The sequence below is a fragment of the Leucopleurus acutus genome (genome assembly GCF_964270905.1).
Source record: "Leucopleurus acutus genome assembly, chromosome: 20".
Lineage (NCBI taxonomy): Eukaryota > Metazoa > Chordata > Mammalia > Artiodactyla > Delphinidae > Leucopleurus > Leucopleurus acutus.
In genome coordinates this window covers 58,977,327-58,995,248 of record NC_139162.1, presented here as the reverse complement: position 1 = coordinate 58,995,248, position 17,922 = coordinate 58,977,327, and the positions used below count along the sequence as shown (strand labels likewise).

General features: G+C 47.3%; 1 protein-coding gene across 1 annotated transcript; it reads left to right on the top strand.

The window, feature by feature from the left end:
* The first annotated feature begins 9,313 nt into the window (after positions 1 to 9,313).
* LOC309977152 (uncharacterized protein) lies at positions 9,314 to 17,551 on the top strand. Its single transcript, XM_082863087.1, has 3 exons — positions 9,314 to 9,670; positions 11,877 to 12,003; positions 15,351 to 17,551. The coding sequence occupies exons 1-3, from the start codon at positions 9,572 to 9,574 to the stop codon at positions 17,279 to 17,281; spliced, it is 2,157 nt and encodes a 718-aa protein (XP_082719213.1). The 5' UTR covers positions 9,314 to 9,571; the 3' UTR covers positions 17,282 to 17,551.
* Positions 17,552 to 17,922: the final 371 nt, after the last annotated feature.

Genomic DNA, 17,922 nt, shown 5'->3' with positions numbered 1-17,922 from the left:
GCCAACTTACTGGAACCTTAATATTTCCCTGGTGATGCCACAACATACTGAACAAAGGTGTGTTGGTTCTAAGCATTTGATTTCCCCAGAGTACCAATTCATCCCTAGCATCACAAGATATCCAGGGACCCTTGGCCTGCTCAGGCCCACTCTCCTGGGTGTATCAGTTGCCTCCCACCAACATGGGAGAGTGGCTTGGGATCAGAATTAAAGTCCAGCTGAGACATGTGGAACTCAGGCCTCCAAGCAAGGTAGGGCAGACACCTGTCATCAGAGCTGAATCATTTGTACACCAAATGGTCTGCGATGTGTAGATCCTGTAAAATGAAGACTTTTGGTGAAGAGTCCTTGATTTGGTGAAGTGTCCTTGACCTGAACCTGCCTTGTGGTCTCCCCAACAGGGCTCTGTGCAGGGCAGCCGGCCTGCGGGTGTGTGTGTGTGTGAGGGGGGGTGTTTGTGTGTGCACGCACATGCGTCTGTGGGTACATGATCATGTGCATGTGCCAGAACATCCAAAATAAAGCCCTTATGGCTCTGAGCATCTATGAACTGGGGCTACTGACATCTGTCTTGACTCTCCAGGAAGGCTGATCTGTGAATGAGCCACAGAGGAAGGCAGCGTTACTTGAGCCCCAGATCCACTTAGTGCCTGAAGCCAGATGCCAAGTGGACTTTTGGGTTCCATGTACCAAAACTGACCAAAGCAATTCACAGAGGAAAAGGTAATTTTTTCAACCAACCAAATCAACAACTGGACAGCCATATATTACAACAACAAACTTCCACCCATACCTCAAGTCATGTGCAAAAGTTAACTCAAACTTGATCATAGACATACCTATAAAACTTATAACCATAAAAGTTCTAGAAGGAAGCACAGTGACCTTGGATTTGCTGAATTTCTTAAATATATCATAAAAAGCATAACAAGAAAAATACAAATCAATTGGACTTCATCAAAATGTTAAACTTTTGTATTTCAACAGTCACTCTCAAGAAAATGAAAATGTAAGCCATACTGGGAAAACTATCTGTTAAGAAAACACTAACAAAGGACTTGAATCTCGACTATATAAAGAACTCTTACAACTTTTGTTTTTTTTGGCCACACCACAGGACTTGTGGGATCTCAGTTCCCCAACCAGGACTGAACCCAGGACATGGTAGTGAAAGCGACAAACCCTAACCACTAGACCACCAGGGACCTCCCACAGCCTAATTTTTAAAAATGGGCAAAAGTGACTTGAACACTCACTTCACTAAAGAAGATATCTGGATGGCAAATAAGCACATGGCTTCCCTGTAAAATGTGTTATTTATTTAAAGCTCATGGCACCACCATAGGCGTTCTAGAGATACTGAGCCAGTAAAGGACACAAAATCTGGAGCTACACATCACAGCTGATAATTAGCTGTGTGCCACTGGACATATTACAAAGTCTCAGTTCCCCCTCTATGTAATAGATTATGTATTTATTTATTTATTGGCTGTGTTGTGTCTTTGTTGCTGTGCACGGGCTTTCTCGGGAAGTCCCCATTCCCCTATATTGAATTGATGGCTTTGGCAGAGGTGCAGGTCTGCAGATCCTCAGAAAGTCTGCATACTCTCACCCCACATGGACTCAGTCATCAAAGCAGACTCATGGGCTTCCCTGGTGGCGCAGTGGTTGGGAGTCCGCCTGCCGATGCGGGGGACATGGGTTCGTGCCCCGGTCCAGGAAGATCCCACGTGCCGCAGAGCGGCTGGGCCCGTGAGCCATGGCTGCTGAGCCTGTGCGTCCGGAGCCTGTGCTCCGCAACTGGAGAGGCCACAACAGTGAGAGGCCCGCGTACCGCAAAAAAAAAACAAAAAACAACAGACTCATGACTGCTTCACAGAAAGGGCAGAGTCACTCCAGGCTGCCGGTCTCCCCCACTCTCTATTTCCTCATACCCAGTGTTCCTTTACCACTTAATATACCCACCTGGCTCTTACAGGAATACAAGAAGGTGACCCTGCCTTTCAGGGTCTGGTGTCCGGAGGACATGACTTCTAGCCCAGGAGAAGAGCTTCCTGTCATTGCGGCTGGAGGTGTGATGTGAAATATCCTCTAGAACAAGAAAGCAGCAGCCTCGCCTCCTGGATCACTGGTATGTTTTCAGAGTGCCCTCTCCCTTCCCTGGGTGAGCTCTTAGCAGCCAAATCAAAAGATTTGGAACATAGAATCTTTCAGCCTTTCCCAGGAGAGCAGATATGCAAAGTAGGATACACACTGGAAAGGAAGAAGTAAAAGTGTTTTTATTTGCAGATGACGTGATCCTGTATGTAAAAAAATCCCAAGGAATCCATTTTAAAAAGAAAACCTCTATAGTAAATAAGTTTAGCAAGGGGCAGGATAAAACCCAAAATATATTAGCAACAATCTGAAAATGAAATTCATGAAACAACTCCATTCACAGTACCTTAAAAAAGATTAAAATGGTAATAAATTTAACAAAAGAAGTGCAATACTTGTACTCTGAAAACTATAAAACAGTGCTAAGAGAAACTGCTGAGAGACATTCCATGTTCATGGATTAGAAGACTCAATGTGTGGGACAGTGGTACAGTGGTTAAGAATCTGCCTGCCAATGCAGGGCACACGGGTTTGAGCCCTGGTCCAGGAAGATCTCACATGCCGCAGAGCAACTAAGCCCGTGAGCCACAACTACTCAGCCCACACACCACAAGTACTGAAGCCCATGATCCACAACAAGAGAAGCCACTGCAATGAGAAGCCCGTGCACCACAACGAAGAACAGCCCCCACTCACCGCAACTAGAGGGAAAAAAAGCCCACATGGGGCAACTAAGACCCAACGCAGCCAAAAAACAAAACAAAAAAAAGACTCAATGTGTTAAAATGACAATACTCCCAAATTGATGCATAGATCCCATGCAATCCTTATCAAAACCACAGCTGACATTTTTGGTAGAAACTAACATGCTCATCCTAAACTCATAGATACGCAAAAGACAACAGACAAAAGAATTTTGACAAGGATCAAAGTTGGATTTACCTTACCTAATTTCAAAAGTTTCTATAAAGCTGGGAATTCCCTGGTAGTTCAGTGGTTAGGACTCCCCACTTCCACTGCAGGGGTCACAGATTCGATCCCTGGTCAGGGAACTAAGATCTCACAAGCCAAAGCAAGGCCAATTAAAAAAAAAAAGTTTCTATGAATCTAAGGTAATCAAGACAATGTGGTACTGGCATAAGGCCAAACATACAGATCAATAGAATAGATTTGAGAGTACCAAAATGCCCTTAATTGATTTCCAACAAAGGTACAATGTGGAAAGATGCCTTTTCAGCAAGTGGTTCTGGGAAAATTAGATATTCACATGCAAAAAGATGAATTTAGATCCTTATCTCACACCATATGTAAACATTACCACGAAAAAGACCATAAATATATGAGCTAAAACTATAAAATTTACAGAAGAAAACAGAGAAAATTTTTGACTTTTGGTTAGGCAAAGAATTTTTTAGGTATGACATTATGACAATACATAAAAGGAAAAACTAATAAATTATACTTCAAATGTAAAATTTTGCTCTTCAAGACACACCATTAAGAAAACTAAGGGACTTCCCTGGTGGCACAGTGGTTAAAGACTCTGCGCTCCCAATGCAGGGGGCTCGGGTTCGATCCCTGGTCTGGGAACTAGATCCCACATGCATGTCACAACTATGAGTTCGCATGCCACAACTAAGGAGCCCCTGTGCTGTAACTGAGGAGCTCGTGAGCCGCGACTAAGGAGCCCACCTTCTGCAACTAAGACGTGGTGCAACCAAGTAAATAAATAAATAAAAAGAAAAGAAAATTAAAAGATGAGCCACAGACTGAAAGTGCTTGTGTATATATATACGGATTCTGAATATAAAATCTATTAAGAACTTTACGATTCAATGATAAGAAGACAACCCAATTATCATCACAAAAGATAAAGAGATGGTTAATAAGTACATGAAAAGATGCCCAACATCATTACTCACAAAAAAAAATGTAGATTAAAACACCAGTAAGATGACTGCTTAATGGGTAGAGTTTCAGTTTAGGATAATGAAAAATTTCTGAAGATGTGTAGGAGTGACAGTTGCACAACTGTGTGAATTTATTTAATGCCACTGTACTGTACAGTTAATGGCACAGTCACTTTGGAAAATGGCTTTGGAGTTTCTAAAGAGTTAAACATAAAAGTATCATATGACTCAGCAATTCCACTCCTAGGCATTTACCCAACAGAAACGAAAACATATGTCTACACAAAGATTTGTAAGCAAATATTCCTAGAAGCATTATTTCTAATTGCCAAGAACTGAAAAAAATTTAAAAGTCCATCAATTGGTGATGGACACATTTTGGTATATCTGCACAAGAGAATATCATTCAGCAATAAAATGGAATAAAATACTGATACATGATATAAGGAGCTTTTTGGGGCAATGGGAATGGGGTAAGATAATGGCTGCAGAACTCTTTACATTAATTAAAAATCATTAAATTGTATACTTATACTGGGTGTATTGTTGGAGGGAGGTATTCCCTGGAACAGAGACCATCATCTTGCTTCTTCCAGACCAAACACTGTCTTCCCCAGGAGAACTCCAGGTCAGAAGCTTCAGAACAGAGGCTTCCATCCTTTCATTTCACAGGGACATGGGGAAGAAATGCAAATTGAGTCACAGCTGGACACATGCTCCATGCCTTGCTGCTGTGCCTTTTTTCAGCCCAATGGCTAATTTGGGAGCACCTCTCAATTCAATGTTCTCAATTCACTCCATCCACTAAATAGGACTCCAATATCAAAGGTAAATTAGTGATGTAGTCACTGTCAAACAGTACCAGGGCTGAATGACAGGAATGCACAAAACCATCATGTTATGAGTACTTGAAGCAGCTCTATGAAGGCATCACTGATATCAAATGCAGACTTCACAATGTCCATGAATAATGGGAACCTTACCCAGAAGGCCCCCAGAAGCCATCCCATCAGGCCCCTTGCTCAGAGCAGGAGTGAAGTCCATGCCCTACTCAGTCATGGGAGAGCAGCATGACGTCATGCCAATGGGTGCAGGGCCATCACTCTCCAGGGCACTGCAAACAGGGAACAGAGCCTGCTTTATGCTGAGCAATTGTGAGGTGACCATCAAACACAGAAGGGCTTCTTCCCTCAGAGCCAGTGGTGCGACAACTCTCCCAAAGTCCCCCAACAAGTCACAAAGTACAACACTGCCCCTTCAGGCTTCCCCATGCACAGGGCAGTCCTGGAGTGTCTCCTCTGGTGGCGGTCCTTCTATACAAGGTCCAGCTTCTGCCTGAAGGCTACTCATGTAGGCTCTTTCTTGAGTGTTAATTCTCTTATATTGATAAGGTTAAAAAAAAGAGGCTGATTTTTTAAATAAAACGTTAAAAAAGGGGGGTGGAGAGCTGAAGACTTTACTGTATTCCCTGCCCTCAGAAGGCTTCTCTCCAGAGTGAGGTTTCTCGCATTGGGAAGAAGGAAGTGTGGCTGACACCTCTCCCAGGTCAGTTGTACACACAGGATCCTTCTCCAGTGTGAAGCGTTCTACGCGGAACAGGCAGGAGCTGCAGCTTTTTGCCCTCCTACTTACCTCACTCACAACGTGGTAACTTGCTGCTGCAAAACAGGATTAACTCTGAGAGGAGGTTTTCCAACACTAGCTGTGCTCATGCCTTTCTCTGATGGGGACTGCATGAAACAGGTTTCATATTTTCCTGGAAGTTTTCACGTAGTTACTGCATTTGCACAACTATTGCCTGGTGTGAATTTTCTGGTGCTAACAAGAGTGGAGCTCTGAATGGAGATGCCCGTTCTCCACATTTGTGAGTCCTTTATCAGTGTGAATGATTTGGTACAGGGGGAAGTGCAAAATTTTGCTCAAAATTTTGGGCCACACTCCCTGCCCTCATAAGGGCTTTCTATGGGGCAAATATTTTGGTGCTCAATGGAAATAGAGGTCTGGCTGGAGGCTTTCTCATGTAACATTCAAAGGTGTGAACGTACTCCTGCTTTCTCAGGATGGAGACAAAGGTGAAGGCCTTCAAAATGCACTTGGGATTTTTTCCCCCATTCTTAAGTTTTTTTTGGTGGTAGAAAAGGGAACACCTCTCCTTGAACACCTCTCCATTTGCTGTGCATTGATCAGGTGTCTCTTTCAGTGTCAGTTCTCTGTGGATTCTGCAGAATGTGGAGCTGGCAGGGCCTCAGTGTCTGGTGACAGACAGGTGCTGTGCAGTGAGGGGAGTCCAGGCCTGGGACCCCTGACACTGTGCCCACCTTCCTCAGAGGGACAAGTCAGGCTCATGGAAGAACAGGTTTTCGAGAACTATTTAAGGATATGTGAAGAGGAGGCCAATGATGGAGGACCTGGTCATAAGAGGGGAGAAAGAGAGAGGCTGAGAGGCAAAGGACCAAGAGGGTTTAGCCAGGGGACAGGAAGTCAGGGTAAATTAGGATGGGGTGTCAGAAAGATAGAAAAGAGGCATGGGTACTCACATTGATGCCAGGGCAACAGAAGACACAGGTCAGGTACCAGGTAAGAGATCAGCCCACTGCCACAGGCCCTTCCACACCTGTCTTGCACTCACCAGGACTGGTCTTCCATGGGTCTCTCTGGTCATGAACTGATTCGAGCCACCCGATCCACCAGCTAGGTCCCCTTTCGATGTTCAAGTTGGGTGACCGCACTGGGGTGGGTGGAGACAGTAATTCTTAAGGGAGATCAAGGCATTTGTGCGAGGTCAGCCAGCCCCAGGTCAGGGGTGATTCACTCCATGACAGACCAAGGTGGATGAGGATTACTTATGCATCTGGGAGAACTGAACCTCACAAAATGAACACCCCGGGAAGGTCCCACTAGAAAAGCTCAGTGGCCCCTGAATCAATGACCATGTTAGTGCCCATAAAGCCAGTAAAGGCGCTGACAAGGGGCAGCTGGCAGGAAACTTCCACTGGAGAAGGTGTGATAGAGGGACCGAAAAGTCACAGACCCTGACTGGTTCATCAGACCAGAAAATAACCAAGAAATATATATATATATAACAAGAAAATAACCAAGAAAATAACCGGCTACTCCTGTTGTGATATTTTTGACCTTGGACCACAGTTGTCAAGGTCCCAAGGCAAAAGGTGTTGGGGGTTGTTTATACTGTAGTCTGGGAGGAGAGGTAGCAGAACATTGGACAGCACTAGGGCCAGCAGCACCTCTCACGGGGAAACTGGCAGCCTGACCTGGTGAAGACAGCACCATATCACAGCAGAAGCCCCACTGGGCCTCACTTCTTCCGAAAGAAAGGCACACGACCTTGTCCTCAAAGGTCACTGGGTCCTGCAACAGCAGGCAAGGGGCACATGAATGTGTTCTAAGCATCGGGCACTGGACCTGACATGCCAGTCTCTGTCCTGCCACACACTTCCCCTTATGTCTCCCAAACCCTGTCCCCTGACACACCTGCCCACCCTTTCGTATCTGAGAGCATGGGCCGTCCTCCTGGGTATGCACTCTCCCCATGTCCATTGGTGTTTGGACAATGCTTCTCTTTTTCTGCACCCACCTCATCTACTCAGCTATTGGTCCTTAGTCTGGACACCCCACACTCACCTCAAGGCCTATCTGTAACAACCTAAGAGTTTCCTTCCAAAATCCCATTCTCAGCATCTTCCCTGGTCCAGGCCACCAGTGCACTGCAGTCTGGACATCAGGAGGCCAAATCAAAATCCCCTATCTGTTCACGGGCACATGTGCCACCTCCACCGAGAGGCCTCCAGACAACTCAGTCTCTACCCGTACAAAATCCAACTGCTAATCTTCCCCCAAATGTACTCCTCCTGCCAACCTCCTTTCTCCATCTCATTCTTTATCTGAACACTTACGGTGGTCCTTTACCCTCCACTACGTTCACTCTCCACGTGTAACTGGAGGTCCCATCGACTCCACTTTGAAAGACGCATCCAGAATCTGAGTATCTCTCCCACCTCTCCTGCTTCTATTCTGAGCAGGCCACCCAACATATACCTGCAGCAGCAACCTCATGAAGCTGCCTGCTTTCAGCCCCACCACAACCCCTCTCCCACAAGGCTGCTCAGTGTGTTTACGCGGGATCCACTGGGATAGTTTCAAAATCCTAACTCAGATCATAGCCATCCATCTTCTAATGAAAAATTTCTGTGACTCCCAGCATCCTCAGCCCGTCAACAGACTTAGGACTCCTATCCTCACGCTCTCGGTTACCCGCAACGGAGACTGGAAAACTTTCCTGAATGCTCAGGTCAGTCTCACCTCCAAGTCTTCGCACATGCACATTCCTCCGCCTGCACCCTCCACATTTTATCATACTGGATTCTGAAAGGGAGATCCCCCGACCTGTGAACGTTCCACTGTCCTGAACACCCAGGCCTGAGGCTGAGTCAGGGACTTGGGGCACTGGGATTCGGAGTCCAGCCAGGTGGAGGCCAGGAGACTCTACCTCATCCGTGCCTAGTCGATCGGCTCGCTTATCACGCCCGCAGTCCAGCTACATAATGGGTCAAGACCTCGGAATGGCTGGTTTTCGAGCCTGGGTCTTCTTCTCCGTAAAGTGGACACAACGCACAGGGCGACGACTCCGGGGCGGCCACGGACACAGACGGGCCCTGACGGAGGTATCCGCAGGGCACCCCGGCGCCAGGCGGTCCCCCGACAGCCGAGGACACGCGAGCTCGGGGAGGCGGGACGTTCGCTGCGGTCATGGGGCGTACAAGGCACAGCGGGTGGACCACCAAGGCTCTCGTACCTACCCTACTCCCGTTTCCGCGGGCCCGGGGAGCCTCCTGGATGCTGTCCACAGCCCAGCAGCTACGACACTCCACGAAGTGCCGACATAAAGGCGGGACAAAGAAGCAATGGTCCGACCCCGGAAGTCCCGCCCCCGCCGGCGCGGCCATTTCGGAAACGCCCCCTCCCTTAGGTGATCATTGGTCCCTATCCTGGGCTCTCATTGGTCAACACTGTGTGCGGTCGCACGGCGAGGGTGTTTCTGGGTAATGTAGTTCGTGTCTCGTGAGACGTGACGCAACGTGCGTCCCTCCTGATCACCTAGGCAACGACTAGGCGGCACCGCGATTGGCTCCGGGAAAAGCGTCATAGTCAGCCGCGAGCCTTGAACCAGTGAAGGGTCAGGATTTGGGCGTTTTCGCGTGGGCCTCAGGGGGTGGGGCGGGACTTCCGGCACGGCCATTGCAGTCTTCGTTTTGCGGCGGGTTGGGCTGTGCGCAAACAGCTGCTGGGACGTGCGGCGAAGGGGGCCGGGGGGGTCGTGCTGGAACCGTCATCGCACCTTGGCAGTCACTTTTACCGTCGGCTGACGGCCCTTCCTTCCTGAGCCTCGGTTTTCCCGGAAGTGGAACGGACGCAGAGAGTCTCCGCGCCCCGCCTTCGTCCCACATTCCCGGGAGACAGCTCCTATATCATACTGGGGAAGACAAAAGGCCTTGAGTGCGACCGTCAGCCTGCGGTCACTCCACCCAGTGGGTGTGGGGGTTCGGATGAGCCCGCTGGGCTCTTCCCCGTCGCCGCCTGGCAGGGCCCCGCCCAGCCCACAGGTTGTGACCGGGCCTGAAGCGTCGCAGATGGACCCGGCGCAGGTGAGTGGCGGGTGCACAGGTCCTCACCCGCTGGGATCCCCCCCTTCTGTGCCTGGAGCCCGTTAGAGAATGGTCGTGTCCCGAATTCTTCACCTGCACATGAGTCTGGGGCCCTGAGAGTCACTTTCCCCTAGCATCCGGAGCCTAGGCCAGAGGTTAAATGGAGCGGATCACGTGGGATAAGGTCTGGAAAGGTGCCCCTAGCACAGGGATCAGCATGTGCCAGTTGCTTGGAGGTGAGTATAAGGTGGAAGTGTTCAGGGAAACCACAGGTCTCCATTTCGTCAGGTGAAAATAACAAGCAGGGGAACTGGAAGCAGGCCTGGAATAGCAGAGTGAGGTGCTGGGCCTCTGTTCGCAGTGTGATGCGAGTCACGGCAAGTGTAGAGCAGAGGAGGGAGGTGTTCTGACTCAGATCTTAACAAGCTCCCTCTGGATGCTGGGTGGAGAAGAGACTGGCAGGTGGGGTGCTGTTTCAGGCAGGAAGACCATTGAGGAGGAGACTGCAGTAGTCCAGGTGTGTGCTCTTTGTGGCTGGAGCAGAGAGGTGCCTGTGAGGTAGGAGAAGTGGTTGGCTCCTGGATGTGCTTTTTAAGTAGGACGGACTAGATTTCCTGATGTGTGGCAATGAGGTATCATGGTTGACCCTGATAGGTTTTCCGGATGTGGAAGTTGGTGCGAGGAGTAGATTTCAGAGGGAAGATAAAGAGTTGGGTTTTGGCCTTTTTGTATTTGAAATGGCCCAGAGGGACTTCCCTTGTAGTCCAGTGGGTAAGACTCTGTGCTCCCAATGCAGGGGGCCCAGGTTTGATCCCTGGTCGGGAAACTAGATCCCACATGTGTGCCGCAACTAAGAGTCCTCATGCCGCAACTAAGAAGTCCGCATGCCACAACTAAGAGTCCAAATGCCACGACTAAAGATCCCACATGCCGCAACTAAGACCCAGCACAGCCTAAATAAATAATAAATAAATATTAAAAAACAATGTCCCAGAGACTGCCAAATTGAGGTGCCAAGTGTGCTTTCTGCCGGGTCCAGGCTGGAGACATCTAAGGGGTGGAGGCTTGTGCTTAGATACTGTGTGCAGCTGTGAGCTGGGTACACGATGATGACCAAGCCTCTGAGTAGAGTGTAGACTTGGGATGAAAAATGAAGCATGGAAGTAACTGAGGTAGGATAACAGAGGGGCCCGAGGTTACATTGTTTTACCTCTCTACAGCTCACCAGGTTTTTGTGGCTATCCTCCTTGGGTCCAGGGGTTTTTGTCAGGCTATTGGAGTAGCAGGGACATAGAGGGTCAGCCCAAGCTAAGAGTTCCTAAGCCAAGAGTGGGGGCCAGCGGGTCTGGGATTCGTGTATTAGGAAGGGCAAGGACAGCTATGACTGGTGAAGGGACAGCATGCACAAGGTCAGAGCTGGAAGAGAATAAGGGTGTTTGAGATCTTACTCATGGTTCTGGGGGGCAAGGTTGAAGCAGCAGAGCAAAGAAGGGAGGCATTAAATAGAGGGGTGAGGGCTGTCTCTGTCAGTGGGAAGTTTTGGCGATCAAGGGCAGTCCAAGGTTAGTATTGGATTTTGCTTGCCTTTGTCGGCAAGCTATGTACATAGTGGTATATGGGTACACTAGGGAGATGCTTGTGGTGTGGCCAGGGAGAGGGGCGATGGTATTGCGGGCTGTGGGGAGTGGAGATATGAGGAAGGTATGGTCCTATGTGTACAAGGTAAGGGAATGAGCCCTGGTACTAGAGGCTTAAGGAAGAAAACAGAGCCCAAATTTTCTTATATTTGGGAGGTGTGACCTGGAGGACACAAGGGAAATTGTCCAATGGGGGAAGTGGGCTGTGTGCCAACCTAGAGCTAAAACAGCATCCATCTATCCACCTTCCATTTGTTCCTCTTGTTTGGTTTGGTCTGGATACAGTGGCCAGTGGGAGTACGAGGAGAGAAGGACACCAGTGGTGCCAGCACCTGTTGTCTTCTCTGAGGTGAGGGGCTTCTCTGAGGGTCTTCTCTGAGGAGAAGGGGGTGAGCTGCAGGTAGGTGAGGGGAGGATGGACTGAGGGGGTCATGAGAAGAGGAGATGACAGTGGTAGATGTGGCAGAAGTCTGAGTCACAGGTTAAGGGCCTGGATGTGCCCATTTGACTATTTGTTTGTTATTCACCCCACCTATTGGCCCCCTGGCTTAGCTGTCTCATCATTGCAGAGTCTGGTGACCTTTGAGGATGTGGCCGTGCACTTTTCCAAGGAGGAGTGGGGGCTCCTTGATGCAGCCCAAAGGCAGCTGTACCACAGTGTGATGCTGGAGAACTTGGAGCTCATAACCTCACTTGGTAAGGCCCTTATGCCCTGCCCAGCCTGGTGGCCAGCATCTGCCTTCTGCCTTCTCCCCACAGAAAGCTCTGTTCATCCCAAAGCTGGACCATGGACACTGCTTCCTTCCCAGGTTTCCTGTTGTAGGTGCTGTGAGTGCTGGGACTGAGCTGTATGCACTCGCCCTGTTTTTCCCTGAGCAGCCTGATGAGCAATCCTAATAGCTGTTAGGTCCCACAGAGGCCTTGTGGGAGAAGAGGTTGGGGATCAGGCATTCTGGTCTGCCTAAAGGATCCCACTGAGCTTGACCAGTTCCTGGCAGGGTGACCTAGTGTGGGGCCATGCCTAGGTTCTTCCCCTTCTCCCAGAGACATTTTTTTTTAAATGGCTTTACTGACACATATCATAACGTTCACCTTTTTTTTCGGCTGTGTCAGGTTTTAGTTGAGGAGAGTGGGATCTTTGATGCAGCATGCAGGCTCTTTGTTGCAGTACACACAGGCTTCTCTCTAGTTGTGGCATGCAGGCTCCAGAGCACGTGGGCTCTGTAGTTTGTGGGACACGGGCTGCCTTGTTAAGGCTCACAGGCTCAGTAGTTGTGGCACACAGGCTTAGTTGCAACGCAGCATGTGGGATCTTAGTTCCCTGACTAGGGATCAAACCCGTCTCACCTGCATTGGAAGATGGATTCATTACCACTGGACCACCAGAGAAGTCCCACGTTCAACTTTTTTTTTTTTTTTTGTGGTACGCGGGCCCCTCACCGCTGTGGCCTCTCCCGTTGTGGAGCACAGGCTCCAGACGCGCAGGCTCAGCGGCCATGGCTCACGGGTTGAGCCGCTCCGCGGCATGTAGGACCCTCCCGGACCGGGACACGAACCTGTGTCCCCCCCATTGGCAGGTGGACTCCCAACCACCGTGCCACCAGGGAAGCCCCGACGTTCACTTTTTTAATGTGTACAGTTTAGTGGTTTTTCATATGTTCTCATTGTATAAATATCACCATAGTCCATAAAACTCCTAGAAAAGAACATAGGCAGTATGTTCTCTGACATAAATCATACCAGTTTTCTTAAGTCAGTCTCCCAAGGCAATAGAAATAAAAATAAAGAAATGGGACCTAATCAAACTTACAAGTTTCTGCACAGCAAATGAAACCATAAACAAAACAAAAAGACAACCTACGGACTGGGAGAAAATATTTGCAAATGATACAACTGACAAGGGTTTAATTTACAAAGTATACAAACAGCCCATACAATTCAGTAACAACAACAAAAAATCCAATTGAAAAATGGGCAGACACCTGCTGGGCCTGTGTGCCACAAATGCTAGGGCCCGCACGCCTGGAGCCCATGCTCTGCAGCTGGAGAGGCCACTGCAACGAGAGGCCTGCATACCACAGCGAGGAGTGGCCCCCCCCTTGCTGTGGCCAGAGAGAAGGCCATGTGCAGTGGCAAGGACCCAGCACAGCCAAAAATAAAATAAATAAATTAAGAAAAATAAAAATAAAAATGGGCAGAAGACCTAAATAGACATTTCTCCAAAGAAGACATACAGATGGGCAATAGGCACATTAAAAGATGCTAATCATTACTAATTATTAGAGACGTGCAAATGAAAACTACAATGTGGTACCACCTCACACTGAGCAGGATGGCCATCATTAAAAAGTCTACAAATAACAGATGCTGGAGAGGGTGTAGAGAAAAGGGAACCCTCCTATGCTGTTGGGGGGAATGTAAATTGGTGCAGCCACTATGGAAAACAGTATGGAGGTTCCTTAAAACACTAAAAATAGAGTTGCCATATGATTCAACAATCCCATTCCTGAGCACATATCCAGAGAAAACTTGAAAAGATACATGCACCCCAATGTTCACAGCAGCACTATTTACAATAGCCAAGGCATGGAGACAAATGTCTCCATTTGTCTAAATGTCCCTCAACAGATGGTAAAGAAGATGTGGTGTATATATACAATGGAATATTACTCAGCCTTAGAAAACAATGAAATAATGCCATTAGCAGGAACGTGGATGGACCAGAGATTATCATACTAAATGGAGTAAGTCATAAGGAGAAAGACAAGTACCACGTGAGATCTTATATGTGGAATCTAAAATACGACACATGAACATATCTATGAAGCAGAAACAGACTCACAGATACAGAGAACAGACTTGTGGTTGCCAAGGGTGGGAGTTGGAGGAGGGATGGATTGGGAGTTTGGGATTAGCAGATGCACCCTAGTACCTACTGGATGGATAAACAAGGTCCTACTGTATAGAACAGGGAACTGTATTCAATATCCTGTGATAAACCATAATGCAAAAGAATATGAAAAAGAATTGTACATATATGTGTAATTGAATCACTATGCTGTACAGCATAAATTAACACAACATACTTCAATTAAAATTTTTAAAAATTAGAGGTAATAAATATCACTATACTCTAATTTTAGAACATTTTCATTACCTAAAGAAAAACTTTATAGCCTTTAGCAGTCACTCTACATCCCCCCTCATCCCTTCCTCCTGAGTCTTAGGCAACCACTAATCTACTTTCTGACTATGTAAATTTGCTTATTCTAGATATTTTATACAAATGGAATCATACAATATACATTTTTCTGTGACTGGCTTTCACTTAGCATAATGTTTTTGAGGTTCATCCATGTTGCAGCACATATCAGTTATATGTTGTTCATTTTTATGGCTGAATAATATTCCATTGTATCGATATACCCGTTTTTTAATCCATTCGTCAGTTGATGGGCATTTGGCTTGTTTCCACTTTTCGACTGTTACAAAAATTATGGCTGTTATGAACGTTCATGTACAAGTTTTTGTGTAGATATGTTTCATTGCTCTTGGGTAGATACATAGCAGTGGAATTCACAAACTGTTTCCCAAACTAGCAACACCATTTTATATTCCCACTGCAGTGTATGAGTGTTCTGAGTTCTCTACTTCCTCATAAACAACTTGTTACTATCTTTTTTCTTATAGCTATCCTGGTGGGGTGGTATCTCATTGTGGTTTGAGTTTGCATTTCTCCAATGACTAATGCTGTTGAGCATTTTTTCATGTACTTACTGGCCATTTGTGTATATTTATCTTTCTTTGAGAAATGTATTTTCAAGTTCTTTGCCTCTGTGTCCATGCCTCTGGTAAGGCCCCTTTACTCTGTGGCTTGCTGGGCCCTGTCCTGCACAGTGAGCCTTTCACTCTTACTCTGGCCCCCTTGGCCTATCAACAAACTCTTGGGCCCATTTCTGTATGTGTCAGTCACACATTTCTAATGAAATCACCCTTTCCACTAAGTGGAACACTCAGTTAACCAGAAATTGCTCGGCTTTCAGGTTGTTGGCATGGAGTGGAAGATGAGGAGGTATGTTCCAAGCAGGATGCTTCTGTAGATGTGGTGTCACAGGTCAGGATTTTCAGTGCACATCCTTCCACCCAGAAGGCTGACAGTTGTGACATGTGTGACCCATTCTTGAAAGACATTTTGCACCTGGATGTACATCAAGGAACACATGCTGAGGAGACTCCCTACACATGTGTAGCATGTGGCAGAGAGTTTTGGTTTGGTGCAAACCTTCACCAGCATCAGAAGGAGTGCAGTGGAGAAAAGCCCTTCAAATGGGACAAGGACAGGGACTTGTTTGTGCAGAGCTCAATAGTCTGTCTATCAGAGAAGCCCTTTACATGTGGGTTAGGTGGTAAGGATGTCTCGGACAGCCATGACCTCCTCCAGCACCCAAACACAGATGGCAGTGGGAAGCCACACAGCAGCACAAAGTGCAGGGAGGCCTTACCACACCCTTCCAGTCTTGGGCAGCTCCCAGAAGTCCATGCCTCACAGAAGCCCTTCAAGTGCAGTGACTGTGGAAAAGCCTTCCAGAAGAGTTCTGTCCTCCTCAACCACCTGAGAACTCACTCTGAAGAGATACCATTTAGATGCCTAAGAGTTGAAAATTCCTTAGAGGAGAAATTAACTCTTGTTAATGACCAGAAGTTTCACACTGGAGAAACATCTCACGTATGTAAGGAGTGTGGCAAGGCCTTTAGTCATCCGTCTAAGCTGAGGAAGCACCAGAAATTTCATACTGGAGTAAAATACTATGAGTGCAGTGACTGTGGGAAAACTTTCAGCCACAAACTCACACTTGTTCATCACCAGAGAATCCACACAGGAGAAAGGCCTTATGAATGCAGTGAATGTGGGAAAGCCTTCAATAACAGGTCACACCTCACTCGGCATGAAAAAGTTCACACTGGAGAAAGACCTTTTGAGTGCAGCAAATGTGGCAGAGCCTTCAGCCAAAGCTCCAATTTCCTTCGGCACCAGAAAGTCCACACCCAAGTAAGACCTTATGAGTGCAATCAGTGTAGCAAAGCCTTCAGCCGCAGCTCTGCTCTCATTCAGCACTGGAGGGTTCACACTGGAGAAAGGCCTTATGAGTGCAGTGAGTGTGGGAGAGCTTTTAACAATAACTCCAACCTTGCTCAGCATCAGAAGGTCCACACTGGAGAACGGCCTTTTGAATGCACTGAATGTGGAAGAGACTTCAACCAAAGCTCTCACCTCCTTCGACATCAGAAAGTTCACACCGGAGAACGGCCTTTTGGATGCAGTGAATGTGGGAAAGCCTTCAGCAATAGCTCCACCCTCATTCAGCACCAGAAAGTACATACTGGTCAAAGGCCTTATGAGTGCAGTGAATGTAGAAAAGCCTTCAGTCGCAACTCCAGCCTGATTCAGCACTGGAGAATTCACACTGGAGAAAGGCCTTACGAGTGCAACGAATGTGGGAAAGCCTTTGCTCACAGTTCCAGTCTCATTGAGCACTGGAGAGTTCACACAAGAGAAAGGCCTTATGAGTGTAGTGAATGTGGGAAATTCTTTAGCCAAAACTCCATTCTTATTAAACATCAGAAAGTTCACACTGGAGAAAGGCCTTATGAGTGCACTGAATGTGGGAAGTTCTTTAGCCGCAAGTCCAGCCTCATTTATCACTGGAGAGTTCACACTGGGGAAAGGCCTTATGAGTGCAGTGAATGTGGGAGAGCCTTCAGCAATAACTCTCACCTGGTTCGTCACCAGAGAGTTCACACACAAGAAAGGCCCTATGAATGCAGCCAATGTGGGAAAGCCTTTAGTGAAAGATCAACACTTGTTCGACACCAGATAGTTCACACCAGAGAAAGGACTTACGAGTGTGGCCACTGTGGGAAAATCTTCAGCCGCCTCTGCAACCTTGCTCAGCATAAGAGGATTCATACCTGAGTGGAGCCTTGTAGAAATGATCTTCGTGAGAAAATTTTCAGCTACATCCAACTTCATGCAGCAGAATACCCACAAAGAAATTACCTAATGTGTCACTAATGTGGAAGAGCTTTCAGAAGCTACTCTGCCCTTTTTGAGCAGCTCAGGCAGCACTGTCTCACCTCTGGAGCATAAACCTCTTTCTAGCTGCCTGGATCCAAATATTTGCAGCAGTCACCTACATATACATGGAGAGAACACCTCCCTTTGCCTCCCTTCTCCTTTCCTGGAGGGTGTTGGGATTGTCCTAGGCTCACTGGAATGGCTTCATTCCCATTGCCTCTGAGAGGGTTAAGGAATGAACTGACCCCATGCCGGTTGAGAGATTAATTAATCAAGACACATGACAGTCCTAAATGTTAATATACTTAACAGTGCTTCAAGGTACATGGAGCAAAAACTGATAGAACTGCAAGGAGAAATAGACAAATCCACAATTATAGTTGGAGATGTCCACATCCATCCCAGATAATCGGTAAGGACAGAGAAGACGAACAACACTGCCAACCAACTTGACCTAATTGACATTTATAGAACATTCTATCCAATAAAGGCAGAATACACATTCTTTTCACAGGCACATAGAACATTTACCAAAATGG

What these genes read in the sequence shown, in the direction of transcription:
- LOC309977152 (XM_082863087.1), top strand. Translation starts at nt 9,572, where the DNA reads ATGAGCCCGCTGGGCTCTTCCCCGTCGCCGCCTGGCAGGGCCCCGCCC. An exon ending in CGCAGATGGACCCGGCGCAG is followed by an intron (nt 9,671 to 11,876) that starts GTGAGTGGCGGG and finishes TCATCATTGCAG; the next exon opens with AGTCTGGTGACCTTTGAGGA. An exon ending in GGAGCTCATAACCTCACTTG is followed by an intron (nt 12,004 to 15,350) that starts GTAAGGCCCTTA and finishes CTCGGCTTTCAG; the next exon opens with GTTGTTGGCATGGAGTGGAA.